The following is a 15,068-nucleotide window of genomic DNA, read 5'->3' on the forward strand; positions in this document are numbered from 1 at the left end:
GAACGTCGCCGCTAAGCGCGGTGATGTGTGCGGGGCGTGTACTGGATGGAGGTTTGGCGCTTGGAGGAGAGGCAGTTTGGATGGGACTGGAAAATCGGACCATTCTTTTTGTGTGTATGGTGCTCATCACGAACGCAGCAGCTGCTTGTTTATGAGCTAGCTTATAAGCAAACTTAGCTTGTAGCTAACGTAATGTCATGCATGTTGAGATCGTGTCTCTGATCAACTGCTGAAAGGAGACTGATTCTGTCCTCTTTCATCTAAAAAGTGCTTCAAACATCAAAGCGTATGTAGGAATGGAAGAATGTTGATTTGTTGTGATTGTCTTGTATTGGTGTTACTGTTAATGCTTTATATTATATTATGGGTTTTTTTTCTGTAAAGCGCTTTGTGACAGCTCAGGCTGTTTTAAAGCGCTATACAAATAAAGTTGAGTTGAGTTGATCCTTATAAACTGAGAGGAACAAAACCAGAAGACACTGCAGCTCGAAAAGTATTATTACATATACACGCACGCACAATTATTATAGGTTGGTTCAATTCTACACGAATATTAAAACTGCCCCTAATAGTAATTTATGGTACATTGTGTAGTATTTGTTTTTAGGGGCTTATTTTAATTGTGATAATGAAATGACACGTTTTACACCAGACAGATGATGTAGAGTTACCAACGTGATTGTTCAAATGCATACGTATAACGACATTGACGTTACTATTACCATCCTCCTCTTCATTGTCATCTCCCTCCTCCCCTTCCAAATCATCACCATCATCATCTTCTTCATCACTGTTCTCTGATTCTCCCTCTTCAGACCCATCTGTGTCATCATCAGCGTCTAAAATGACATAAGTTTAAGTATAAATAATAAGAATGAATTAATTTTGTGTACAAGTTATTCATGCATGTCATGCTTTTGAGATTAACACAGATCAGGTCAAGTCATCTTTATTTATACACACTACCTGAAACCACCCATGGAGCAGTTCTTTTTTTGTGGATGCTGCGCCTTGTCAGCTCATCTGGGCTGTCATCATCGTCCATGACTGATCATTAACAGAATCTTCACTCCAAAGTTTGTCTACAAAACAGCTGGAGATTTGATATTGAGAGCCATTATTTAAATTATAAATCATTATTTTTAAACTGACAGTTAACTGGATCAACCGAGAGCCAGATTGATTACTCACCAATGGCAGACAGGGCAAATTGACTTGATCAAACAGTGTAGTTTATGTTGATACAGTTGCCTGTATCAAACAATATAAAAGTGAGCATGAAGGATCCAAATACAGAACATGTCATAATTACTAACACAACTTAGTAAAATAATAATTTGTTAATTAATTAAAAAATAAATAAATAAACAAACAAACAAACAAACAAACAAACAAACAAACAAACAAACAAACACTTGATGACATCATTGGGTCCAAACGGGTGAGGGTTAGAAACGACATTATTTGAACGATGCATGCTGGAAGGTGCATATTCTAAAGACGGGAGCTACATATATAAACAAAGAATCAACTCAGCATACAACGACGTTCAATCACATCGTGTATTGCATGAATTATTAACAGAGATGGTGACGAGATATTTTTATTATAGATGTGTGTGCACCTACATGATTAGAACCCCAAACATACATATACGTTCTCGTTTAAAACCCCAACAATAAGAAGCAAGCAGCATTTTCACTAACATGAACCCATGTTGTTAGCTACCTTCGACTAGCATAAGCTAAATTTAGCATTCAGCGCTTTGACTCCTTCGGTCTTCTGCATCGTTCCAAGCACCAACTCCAAGTCACAATCAGGTAGTAAATGCTAAATCAAACTTACCATAGTTAGTAGCGAAGTGAAAGTTACGCTGACTGCTGAGAGTAATTGAAATGTCTAAGGGAAAGGTGTTGAGTGACACCGCCGGCTGCATCGAAGGAAATTGCGGATCGAGGCTTCTTGTTTATTTAGTGTTTAATGGTGGCTGGTAACTATTGTTTAAGTGCATTACCACCCCCTACTGGTGTGGAGCGTATGTCATTCGTCCTCTTTCCAGAGCATGTTTATGACCTGTTTAATTGTTCATTTCATGTCCACAATTCAATGATGACACTTTCTGGGTATTTTTCTTTTCTGTTTGAGATGTCGGGGAGACGCGGGGTACGCCTCCCAGTGCAGGGGTCGTCAGATCGAGTCCAGGCTTCGGCCTTCCTGGCTGGAGTTTGCATGTTCTCCCCGTGCCTGCGTAGGTTTTCTCCTGGTACTCCGGTTTCCCCCCCACATTCCAACAAGATGCTTGGCAGTTTGATTGAACACTCTAAATTGTCCCTCGGCATGGTTGTGAGTGTGGATGGTTGTTCATCTCTGTGTACCCTGCAATTGGCTGGCAACTAGTTCAGGGTTTACTCTGCCTACTGCCCGAAGACAGTTGGGATAGGCTGCATCACCCCTGTCGCCCTTGTAAGGAATAAGCGGTTCAGAAAATGGATGGATGTTCTTAGCTTAACTGAAATAAATATTACATAATGCAAAAAAAATATTATTGTTCTGAACAATTGCCAATTTCAAAGTAATAGGCCTCTAACAAACCACATCTTATATATATATATATATATATATATATATATATATATATATATATATATATATATATATATATATATATATATATATATATATATATATATATATATATATATATATATATATATATATATATATATATATATATATAGCGGCATGGTGGTCTAGTGGTTAGCACGTCCGCCTCCCAGTTCTGAGGACTCCGGTTCGAGTCCAGCCTCCAGCCTTCCTGGGTGGAGTTTGCATGTTCTCCCCGGGCCCGCGTGGGTCTTCTCCGGGTACTCCGGTCTCCTCCCACATTCCAAAGACATACATGGCAGGTTATTTGGGTGCTCCGAATTGTCCCTAGGTGTGAGTGTGGATGGTTGTTCGTCTCTGTGTGCCCTGCGATTGGTTGGCACCCTCCGCGACCCTTGTGAGGAATAAGCGGTCAAGAAAATGGATGGATGGATGGATATATATATAAAGGTCATAGCTATCAAATCAAATCAAGAAAACACACATACATTACGTTTGTACAGTTCTACAGGTTACATATCCTTGTCTACAAGATTAATTTTCATGGAATTTTTGGGTTCACAAACACCCGAGAATCAATTTTGTACCGAGCACGCTGATTTTCACCAATCTGAACTACTGGTGGTTCGGACCATTGTGTTTAGGGGCGGGATATGCAGCTGTGACGAAAACAAGAAGGACCAAGGCTGTGGGAAACAAACAAACCTAACATGGACGAATGCAGGGACGCTACATTTCTCACAGTTTATGACAACATGATGATGTTTTCATCCAAAAGTTTGGTTGGCGTGCACAAGTTGCCGCATTGGCCAAGCAGCTTGAAGTATTGTAGTGTATGACCCACCTTTCCCGAGCAGATCACATTGGAGTGGTCCCAGATTGATATTGTGGAGAACTCCTTTGAGCGATTCATGAATCTGGCTCTTGCCAGGATAGGTACCAGGCCCACTGGGAGAAATTCAGGGTGGAAGCCTTGTGTCACTGGCACTGCACCATTTGATTCCAACCTCTGCACGATCCTGAGGGTGAAGTGCCGACGTCATGGTGCTTTGTGCAAAGTTTCCAGTTTCAGTTTCCAATTAATATTATCTGGAATAATTGTGATATTACAAGTGTTAGGAAAAGCAGGTTGGGTTGAAAAAGGCATAACTTTTATTATTAATAATTACTATTATTATTTTAGTATGAATTTCTGATATTTTGATCTGTAAATTTGAATTTATGTACAACTTCGGATTGTATTCATTAAAAAAATAAATAAATAAATTTCCCATTTTTTTCCCTTGTATATGTGGCGCCCCCTTATGTTCGATAAAACGAACTACTATAATCTGTTACATAATGCAGTGTAATCCTAATTTGGTACTAGTCTATGGCATGGGGTTATGTGTATCCTGGATGGAAATAATCCAGCCAGGGTTCATAGCCAAATACTATTTAGAATAAAAAGGTTCAAATAAAGGTCTCAAACCGGATGTGTGTCTGGCAACACACAGTTGACAGACACAATGTTTTTGGTGAAAAATTGGGAAAGGGGAACTCAGTGTTTTTTTTGTTTTTGTTTTTTATACAAGCTCGAGCTCTATTGTTTCAATATATTTCTTTTGCATTTTTACTGCGTGCAGGCAGAAGTAAAATGTAATTAAAATACCATATAATATAGTTGCAGCATTAAGATCATGTGATACTGTTTCACATGATTAATTAATGAGTATTTTTGATGGACTCAGAATGTTCCCGAATGTCACGTCGTAAATAATAAAGTGTTCTTCTTCCTGGTCGTCATCGTGAGATCAGATTGTCATGCAGCATCCTTGCTACGTGCACAACCTCCCTCTGCTCATGGCAACACTGTACACAAGCGAGTCGAGTTCAACCAATTTGCACTGTACGCACGGGGGTACCATTTGTTAAAAGAGGTTCAAACTTCACGTATTACGCGAATAATAGCAGTTAAAAATACTCACCGTGTTTTCTTAAATACAAATACACTCATTATGGTTAACATTCAGCGTAAACAATAACATGATAGAAAATTGATTAAAAGTGGAATGGTTTATCCCTAATGTAAGACGTGCGAAACTGAACGCACCGCACCCCAACTAGAGTGTAAACGTCAAAGTAACTGCTAGTTGTGCAAGGCCATTTTTCTAAGGATTTCATTCGTCGATAACGTCTAATGGGCGGGGCGTGTTGTGCTTAACGGTGAGCTCATTGGCTGGACGTCGTGCCTGTGCATTTAACAATTTGCATAACCAGGTCAGGTTGTCGATGCACGGGAGTGGGCTGGGTCGAGCCAGTGCAAGTGAACTCAACTTCGGCTGTGTTGGATTTACAATCATCTGTAAATGCGCCCAAGTTTTAACATGCACTGTGATTTTTTATTTTTTTTTAAATTGGAAAACATAACTAGCGTGTCTGTAAATAGGTGATATTTATGCTCACATAACGTCCTTCCTTAATTGGCGTTTTTGTATTTAGGAATACAACAAGAAAAAAACTTTTGACTGGTAAGTAGAGCATTATTTATTCACCAAGCGGTAGAAAAGATTGATGGATAGATGTTATTTATTCAGCTTGAAATTAATGAAATAGCCTACATGCCACCGATCTTTGCCTATATCCTGTTTCATATTATGATCATTTTTGAATTATGAATATTACAGTGTACGGTACACCGTTTGCATTGGGTCATTTAAACGAGTTAATTGTTCTTTTCATTGCATTTCTTATACATGTTATGACACATGTCACTGTCGACTAACCTTGGTTCTTTATGTCTGGTTTGACTGTACAATCTACGTGTGTAATTGCTAATATTGTTTGTGTGTTTGCTGCCAGGGCATTGATTGAACATCTCTGAAAGCAGGTAAGCCACTGACTAACGCACATTGCGCCCAATGTCAGTTCCACTGTGCGTGTGACAGCGGCTAACCTGGTTTTGGGAATGCCTCTCGTGGAGCAGACAAGACTTCTTTCAAACAAGCACGCCTTCACCATGTCCCAGTATTGTATCAATGCTGGCTGGCCTGCGTTAAACTGGGTTCCAGCCCCTCCCTTTGTCCACCTCCTACTGTACTTTATGGCCTGTTTGGCCGACCTCTGTGACCTGCCCTCTCAAATGTAATGATAATGAACGTACTTGATGCCTATAATATGATTGGAGCAATTTGCCTGCAAATTAGAGTAGGTCATCTTATTACACGAAGTCCTTTATGTGAAACGATGTGTGGTTTGTAAAGTGACACATTTTTAATAAGCAAGCGTGATTTGCTCCTTTTTTTTTTTTTTTTTTTGCAAGTGTTCTCATTGCTGGCTACGTCATCAGAATTAATTGAAAGGGACAAGGGAGGTCGGGCATTTTATGTTCTAATTAGTGTTAAGTGGGTGAGTTTACCTTACATTTGAAAAATAAATAAAACGTCGTAAGCCTTGAAGCAATGTGGTCATTTTTGTTTCAAGGGGGACATATTGCATCGAGACAAGTGACTCGCTGCTCAGTTTCAAATATGATAGCTGCGGTTGAACATTTGAATGGAAATTTGATGGCATGTAGGACTCTTCTCGTCCGCTAGTGGGAGTCAGAGGTGCACCGGGTCTGTCCAGACAGTGGCGTCAACACATGGATTTGGGAGATTATATAACCCCTGCCAGACAGCTCTAAATCTTCTCTCTATAATCCAATTCTACATAAGTAATCATTATATCTGAACTGACCATCTTGTGAATCTTAAATTCCCCATTTACATAATGTATGAAAAAACATTAGGTAGGTAAAAAGTAGGTAAAAAGTTGACAGTGAATAATGTTCCCTCGATCAAGAGTGATAGTCGCGGTCTTGTTCTCAATCCAAAGGGTACAATACACCAAAGGTAAAGCATCATGAAGTGAGTGGAGTTTTGTGTTAATCATTAAGGCACACAATCGAATGAAATTCAATTGTCATATTTTAAAGGCAAGAGGCAAAAAAGTAGTGTGCTGCAAAATGCACATTTTTTTTTTTTTTTAAGCAAGTCTTGGATCATGCTTGGGTATCTCGAGGCTTCTTGTAGTGTGCTCAGTGCTCACAACATCACTGAGGTCAGCTAGCAGTCAGATCCACTTTAATGAGGACATAGGCTGTGAACCAGCTCAGAGGGTGGCGATAATAGAGCTGTGGTTTCTGCTGAACTTGAGTGCACAGCTACATAATTATGCAATAGAGCTGTATGATATTGGAAAACCATGTGATATGCGATATAGTTGCTGAATATAGCGATAGATATTATTGCGATATTTAACATGAAACTAAAGAAGTACTTTTATTATCTAATGAAAGAATTTAATTTTTCATGTGGCGAAATAAGCACACTCAATGGATTCTTAATTTTAATGCACTTTTTAAATACAGGATGTACACACTAACTTTCTCTCAGTCTACACATCTGGGTTTATGTTAATCTTTGGTGGTGATTTCATCCTAAACCCCCACCCCACCAGCCCTATTATGCAACAGTAGACCCTACTTGAGAGCGTAACGCTACAGTTAAGTATTTAGGGAAAAAATGACTATTCATTATTTAGTTCTGAATTGAAATAAATTTACTTCCTTATGTGTTAACCAGGCTTATAAGAAACTTATTTTTCAGTGATATCATTAAAGATACATTTACACCTCGGAACAATTAAGTCTTCACTGAACCTAACATGCATGTTTTTGGAATGTAGGAGGAAGCCAGGAGTGCCCAGATAAAAATCCATGCAACCCCGAGTACAATGTACAAAAAAAATAAAAAAAATAAAACTGCCCAGGAAGGCCAAGACTGGAATTGCTTACAAACGGGTTTTGCAGTTGGCCCTCCAACACACTCGTTCACACAAACACACATTAGTCTGAGGAGTGTCTTCATCCTCACATCTTGTCAATCTAGTACGTCGCATCACCTGGAACAGCGGCAGACGTGAGACCAGACAGTTGACGTTTGCGGCTGCTGCATGGACGAGTGCACTTTTCAATCACCTGTGAATGCTTCCAGAATAAAAGCCAAGAAATAATCACAACACATCACCGGACCCATTGTGCCATAAGGAGTGTGAATAATTCAAAACTTATAATATATTCATATTTCATCTTCGTTTTTGGAATGCCGTGTTCAGTTTACAGCTGGAGGTTGCGGATACATGAGTTTGTGCAGTACAATGAAAATGACTCAATGTGGATAATGAAACAAAAGCAAAAAAGATTCTCGAAAATATTAAGACATTTTTTATTACATTTAATTACATTGTAATAATTGCTCTAAGTAAAAGGTTCCTAAATTGTACATTTTACACATATAATTTTAATCGCTTACAGTAGCAAAACTCTGTAAATATATCTGTCTTATGTATTTACAGTATGTATATCATGGTACTAATAATGAGAATTACAAAGAAAGATTAAATAGGAGGTGATGGTGACATAAAAAGTGAACAAGTTTCCCTTGGCCCTGTGGTCCATGTTTTATCGCCATGACGACTCTCGGGATGCGAGGACTGCAAGACACACAAAAACAAGTAGGGATAATGATCCCTTGGTTTTAAAAAAAAACAAACCTTCAGGAGAAAAAACTATGCCACCAGGATATTCACACATGCCAGTAAGAGCACAAGATGGGATAGATCGATTCTTCCACTATGGAACAAAGTAGGAGTAAAAGAAAGTCAAAAATGGATTCAACCGGAAGAGAAGATCCCACAAAATCAGGAAAGCAGTCCCAAAAGAAAGACTTCATTTTTGACCCGTCACCACAACGTAAGTGCTTAGCATATGATCAACGCTGTCTGGAGGGATTTCAACTCGTTTGCTTTATATAAACACTGCCTAAAGCTGCAGTACACTGAAGGACAGTGCAAGTTATGTGCGACGACGGCAAACAACCAGGCATATTCATATCAAGCAAAAAAAAAAAAAAAAAAGTATTTTATTATACCTTGGCCTCTTTGCATACTTTCAGACCAATTCCCTCCTTAGTGTGGAGTTCAGAAGCTGATAAATGCGGAAGCTCCAGTTAACAAGTAGTGTAGAAATAAATTTCTATTGGTGTGCAAACAGGTCAAGGTTTTACACATGATAAGAATGAGACGGTGCAAAACATGCAGAGCCCTCTGTGAAAGGCTCTTGCTCTTTGGATGGTTGGAGAGTTGACATACACGCCCTTTACACGAAAACACCATACAAAAAGTGAGTCACGACTTTCCATATCATAAAAAAACAAAAGAATCGCACATTACGTGCCATCAATGTGGCGATACAGTGGAAAAGGCAGCTGTCAGGAGATAATGAGACTCGTTGATATGGTAGGAAGATAGTTCTGAAAGGAGATGCGCAAAAAGTAAAGGCCCAAATTATTTATACCCTGGCCACATATTTTCATGTATTTTTATTTATTTATTTGAAAACAGTACCTTCTAAATCAGTGGTGTCAAACATAAGGCCCGCGGGCCGGATCAGGCCCGCAAAGGGGTTTAATCCGGCCCGCAAGATAATTTTGTAAAGTAAAAAAAAAAAAAAAAAAAAAATGTAATGGCGGACTAATTAATCAGCCAACCATGATCAAAATATATAAAAGTTGTAACTTCACAAGCAGTCCTCAGATGAGCCTGGATGTCATTATTTTACACACAAGTTAAAGTTGCGGTTTGTTTAATTATTATTATTATTATTATTATTATTATTATTATTTTATTTTTCTTAATCATAGACCGACAAACGTGTTAAATACGACACAAATTAAATTACTGGTAACACAAACAGATATGACAGCATTAGCGTCTTTATAATGTCATTAACTGTGCCATGCGATGCATTCTGGGAACAATATATATGCACAACAGGTAGATTTAACACGTCCAGAATTCAGTGTTGCCACGTTCCATTTGCATTTGTATTATTTTTTGGGACAATATGATTACAGTTGAGCGCCGTAATTTAGGACTGGCACAAAAACAGCGAACATCTGCATATAATTGACAGCAATCATTTTTAAGTTATATACCGTTATTTTACTGATGTGGCCCACTTGGTAACATATTTTCCTCCATGTGGCCCCTGAGCAAACATGAGTTTGACACCCCTGTTCTAAATTGAAACTAGATACAGTGGCAAAAAGTTTAATTATAGCTATGAATGACAAAATATTTGCCTCTATGCCTGTAGTAAGGAAGAGTATTAATAATGGTGTTAGCCATTTTAGTCATTAATTGTTGTGGAAATAAATATTAGGGATGGGCGTGTACTGATAACAGGTATCAGGCCGCCTTTATTTCAAGGTATTGGGTACTCGCAATGGTGGCTGATACCAGCATCAGTTGAAAGAAGTTGTACAACCACATAGTTTCATTGAGACTATTTCTGGCCACTGAAGTATGTTTCTTTTCTTTCTGTATTTCTTTCTTGTGTTCTATACTTTTATGAATAAATGTAAAAAACAAAATAGAAAAATTGCCATTAATGCAATTTGAGATGTAGAGGTCTTTCTTTAAAATGTCACTGGTTTAAAAAAAAAAAAAAAAAAAAAAAAAAAAAAAAAAAAAAAGTACTGGTTGTTTAGAACATCACTAATAAGTAGCACATTTTCAGCAATGCGCTGAACTAGTGATTGGCGCGTCTATCTCACAGTTAGTCAGTTCTGGGTTTGAATCTCGGCTCTTGCCTTCCTGTCTGGAGTTTGCATGTTCTGTCTGTGCTTGCATGGGTTTACTTCATGTAATCTGGCTTCCTTACAAATCCCAGAAACATGTTATTAATTGAAGACTCTAAATAAAATAATAATAATAATAAAAAAGGTGGGAATGAATGGAATGGTGAATTGTACTTTGGTTTTCCTATCATTAATATGCCCTATCAGAAGGGTGTTATGGTTCTTTTGTTATTTCCAGGGTCATTATAGTGTTGGAATTTTCATTTTAGGTCATTTTTATTTCGTTTTGAGTTTTGTCTTTGAAATGTAGTTAGTTTTAATTAGTTTTTAGAGTGGTTCTGTTCATTTTTATTAGTTTAGTTATTTAAAAAAAAAAAGAAGCTTAATTTTAGTTAATTTTTTTTGTTTTGTAAGTGTAACACAGTGCTTGTGTGCAATATTTAATAAACACCATGATAAAATGAAAAACAAAAAAACAAAAAACAACAACAACAACAAAAAATTTCTTACTTAGCCTTGCATTTTGGCTGAGTAAAATGAAAAAGTAGGCGAGCCGAGCCACTGGAGCCAAAAGTCAAGCAGGCAAATTTGTTGCCTAGGAGCAATCTGAAGGTGCTTTTCTATTGGCTTCTGCGAGATGACGTCACGTCTGTGTGACACACTTTCAAACGTCCTTATTCCAGTTAATATTGAAATAGATATACTTCAAATCATCCCCAAAAGCTCATGTATTAAATTAACTCCCACATTTTCGCTGTCATAGCTTGTTGTAGTTAGTTTCGTTTTTGAAAAAGTATTTTTGTTTTTATTTTATTTTGTTCATGAAATTGTTATTGAATTTTCGTTTTAGTTTTTTCATTGTTTTCATTAACTAAAATAACCTTGGCCATTTCCAGTCTGCAAATAGACCATTCACCAAGTACGTTATTAAAAAGTTGGCCAGGGTAGAAATCGTTTTGGGCTGTAAGTGTTTGTGTTAAGTGCTGATACACACCATTAAAAAAAGCCAGAATGTACTGTAGTTAGCCCAGAAGGAAGAAAGAAGGGAAGAGAACAGGTTAGGACAATAAATGGCAAAATAAATGAAAAGTCATTGGAAGAAGGAATGTGAAATTTTGTCAAACAAAATCAACGGTGACTCAAACGGGGTTGTTCAGCGCAGCTATGAAAGGCCGAGCACAAGGAAGGCAGTTGAGAACCTCCACCTTACAAATGCTTCCACAACCCAACACCAAAAACAGCAGCCTCAAACCCAAAACAAGCCGGGTGGAGGAAAGTAAGGGTGGGGCAGTAGTCCCGGGGACCAGGGGGGTGCGGGCAGGGCAGGAGAGGGGCAGAGCGGGATGTGCGTGGAAGGCGGCAGGGTCTCACACATACACACCCTCAGGGTTGAGGCTGGACACGAGGGGGTTCTGTAAATTGCGTGGATGTCCCAGGAACTGCTTGGCAGTAGGGCGAGGCGGTGATTCCGCTAAGAAAGAAAAAAACATGCGTAAAGACTAAATCTTCAGTAAACAATGCTTAATATTCCTGACTCGTGGATCTTACTGCCATTCCTGTATCCGTCCTGGAGAAGATGTGCCAGTTCTAACTGCTCCAGTTGCTCTTGGAGGTCTGTGCGCGAGTGGCTGTGTGCAGGCAGAGCGCCGGCTTGTTGAATAAATTGCTGCAGGTTACACTGCCGCAGCTCCTTGTTCAACTCTTCCAGCTCGTCCTGCTTGGCCTGAGATTAAAATAAAACAAAACAAAACAACAACAAAAGAAAAAAAAAGAAAAAGAGGGTAACATAAGAGAAGTTGGCACATAGTGCCAAACACAAGTGGCAAATGAAAAATGTCTTGAGAGTGAGTGCAGAAGATTTCAATTATTTAACACGAACTGTTAAATAATATGTAATTTAATGTGCCAGAACAGGACTCATCTTATTACGGGTGCAAGTTGTATTTCCTGCCATAAGGGGGCATCAGAGTGAGCAAGTCGAAACTACTCAGCCCGCAGTCTGCAATTCTCTAATCATCAGCCACCGCTCACCAGTAGCACATTCATTTGCACTGAATCATTTCCGCAACTACAATCTCTAATTAGCTTCCATCATGTCAACATATAAGATGCACCGTTACTTCAGTTGCTTGCTATTAACTGCTCTGAGGCCAAGGAGACACTGTCATACATTGCTTTCCCTAACTAAACCCATGGGGGAGACGCAGGAAAATTATCCAGTTATTGAAAACGCAAAGTTCAGAGATTGAATTAGTGTATGAATGGGGATAAACAGTTGCCAGCCATGATGATCCTTCAACCTTGTCACGTGTACATGTGTAAGCGTGTATGTGTGACGGGTGGTGGGGTCTAATTGGACTGTGTGGCAGCCTGCTGCAGTTCACACCTGCAGGTCTGTCTCCATTAACCTAATGGCAGTAAAGCTGAGCTCATCACACCCTAAGCAGTAAATAGTCTACAGGCCGTGGCCCCATCAGATGGCTGACAGTTCTTTACATTTATTTATTTTTGTGTTAATAATATGCATATTTCTCTAGTGATAAATCTGTACTATGATTGTTACACTTCAAATATTGTTTGTGTATATATTAGGGCATTAAACGCATATTTATATTCTAAATTATAATCTAAACCTGCACATAGAAATACCAGAAGCCAAATACGTTGGTCACTGTATATGGTGACACTAATGACTATGACAAAGAGGAAGTCTCAGAACATCAATCAGACTCCTCCAAGGGAATGACTTGCTGAAAGGCAAATGAGCTCATAATTATTCTTTAATCAGTTTTGCAACCACTTAGCTATAACTTGGAGGGCCCACTGGAACAGGACGCAATGGTCACCATCAAATCACCTGACTAAAACGTGTCCCTGTACTAGCGTTCCTCCAAGCGGAACATTCCAAATGACGTGACCTATAATGCGTGAGCTCATCGACACGGATACCAGAGTCTTTGGTTTCACGTGGACGATGAGGAAAAATTTTAACTGGGTTAGGCTGTTATTGACATAGCCGCACCCAAGACAACCTTCGTCACTAAATAAATAACTGCATTCAGATAAGCCCCAGTTGGTCCAATAAAGTGAAGCTCTTGTGCTACAAAACAAGTCTCTTTAATCTCATTTCTATACAGTACAATAATAGTTAGACATCATAACCTGTAATATAATCACTATGTGTATGTGTTAAGAACATGTATACAAAATGAGAGTTGCTAAGCCTCTTGATATTCCTGTAACATTTTCAGAGGTTTGATACTGCGTTCATAACATTTGGTTGAATGTTGTTAGTTCAATACATTAAGATGAATTCAGAAAGATTTAATTAATTTCACTGAGTAACACTTTGTACTTGGTACTATCTGCTGCAGTGCACATGGAGGAGAGGGATACATTACACAAACTAGCGAGAAAAGGGTCTGTTCTACACCAAAAAAAAAAAAAAAAAAAAAAAGAAAAAAAGAGCTTGACTTATAATACTGGTCTGCATTAAAAAAAAAAAAAAAAAAAAAAAAAGGCAGTTTCAGATGTAAAATCCAAATATCTCAGTTTTCCTCAATACGCTCCCTTTTTTGGGGTGTGGTAATTTGATATTTAAAAAAGAATACAATAATAATAGTAATACTACACATGAGAGATGCACGATTATGCTCTTTTCAAACGATACCGATAAACCAATCATTTAGAAAGTGCCGATGTCGATAACCGATAAGCCGATAATTCAACCACCCATCCTGTTTGAAAAAATTAACTTGAATACAAATATACTTTTGAGTCCTACTATAAGTGTAAGGGGCTCGACACATGGGAGGCGACGTCGCTTTCCTATGGAAGCAAGCGACAAGGGGAAAATCGCCTTCCTCCCTCCCCTCGGCGACACGCGATATCCGTGCATGTGAAAAATCGTGCGCATACACGTAGACGTGCACGCGTAGGTCTGTGACGCGATACTAGAAAGTTGAAATATGTTCAACTTTTGTCGCGTCGCCGAGGCTTCAACCAATCAACGAAGATTTCATTGACGAGCCAATGAACGCAGGGCATGCTAGACAGTGCGATACACGGCAAAATGGGAGGATCTAATTTTAGCAGTGACCGACCATTCAGTTTTAATATGATACTTCACGCAATGATTTCCGTGACGTGGACAGGACACTTAGCAACAAAAGTTCAGTTAATTCCAGTAATATATTGTGAATCTTCATCCTTGAACTATGTAGTGGAAAGTCCGTTTACAATGATTCCCTCCAATTTAATAGCCAATCAAATCTGTTGTCAACAAGCCGCGCTAGAGGGTGACGTCAGTGGCTGACGCTGTCGCAACTGCTTGTCGCTCCCCGTGTGCGGCGACAAGTACCTCATCTCCTCCCGTGTGTGCAGTTTGACATGGGAGGCGACACGATACGTAATTCGCTGTCGCTTGTCGCCTACCGTGTGTCGAGCCCCTTACATGTACAAATAAATTGAAACATTGTGTAAAGGATCATGAAGCTGAATTTTATGGATATAGCTGCTTCAGAGACAACCAGTAACTCATTTTGAGTTTGGCAAAACAAACAGTCATGTTTTAAAAATGCAACAAAAAACTGCAAGGGTAACAAGGGACGCATCAAGGGACTGTCATGTCGCCTTGAGGCTTCTGTGAACATGAGGTCGCGCACATTATGACATCACAAATATGTGACACTACCATAGGAGAAGGGAGGGGTTTGAGGAGTTGGGCACAACTTGAGCCACAACCACAACAAATGGACCAACGTGGCATGTTTGTTATTATCGGCGGATTTCTGTACTATCTGG

The 15,068-nt window shown here is 38.9% G+C and overlaps 2 protein-coding genes across 11 annotated transcripts in view; both read right to left on the reverse strand.

Moving 5' to 3' along the window:
• Positions 1 to 2,466, reverse strand: part of phrf1 (PHD and ring finger domains 1) — a 37,175-nt gene extending 34,709 nt beyond the window's left edge. For 3 of the 4 annotated variants that reach the window (XR_013282801.1, XR_013282800.1, XM_077515969.1), the window contains exons 1-4: positions 1,846 to 2,465; positions 1,192 to 1,251; positions 967 to 1,093; positions 723 to 839 (exon numbers count right to left, since the gene is read on the reverse strand). Coding sequence is in view for 2 of the 4 variants with exons in the window: in XM_077515969.1 (XP_077372095.1) it covers positions 723 to 839; positions 967 to 1,045 (196 nt within the window). In the remaining 2 variants the exon portion in view is untranslated. Of the gene's footprint in view, positions 1 to 722; positions 840 to 966; positions 1,094 to 1,191; positions 1,252 to 1,845 lie in introns of all 4 variants that reach the window. The other variant, XM_077515970.1, reaches the window with a different exon arrangement.
• A 5,370-nt stretch (positions 2,467 to 7,836) lies between these two features.
• rassf7a (Ras association domain family member 7a) overlaps positions 7,837 to 15,068 on the reverse strand; it is a 42,652-nt gene continuing 35,420 nt past the window's right edge. For all 7 annotated transcript variants that reach the window (XM_077515981.1, XM_077515977.1, XM_077515980.1 and 4 more), the window contains 3 exons: positions 11,814 to 11,988; positions 11,647 to 11,736; positions 7,837 to 8,118 (listed from right to left, as the gene is read on the reverse strand). In XM_077515981.1, coding sequence (XP_077372107.1) covers positions 8,087 to 8,118; positions 11,647 to 11,736; positions 11,814 to 11,988 — 297 coding nt within the window. In that variant the 3' untranslated portion in view covers positions 7,837 to 8,086. The remainder of the gene's footprint in view (positions 8,119 to 11,646; positions 11,737 to 11,813; positions 11,989 to 15,068) is intronic.

Source organism: Festucalex cinctus, chromosome 3, assembly GCF_051991245.1.
Source record: "Festucalex cinctus isolate MCC-2025b chromosome 3, RoL_Fcin_1.0, whole genome shotgun sequence".
NCBI classification, from domain to species: domain Eukaryota; kingdom Metazoa; phylum Chordata; class Actinopteri; order Syngnathiformes; family Syngnathidae; genus Festucalex; species Festucalex cinctus.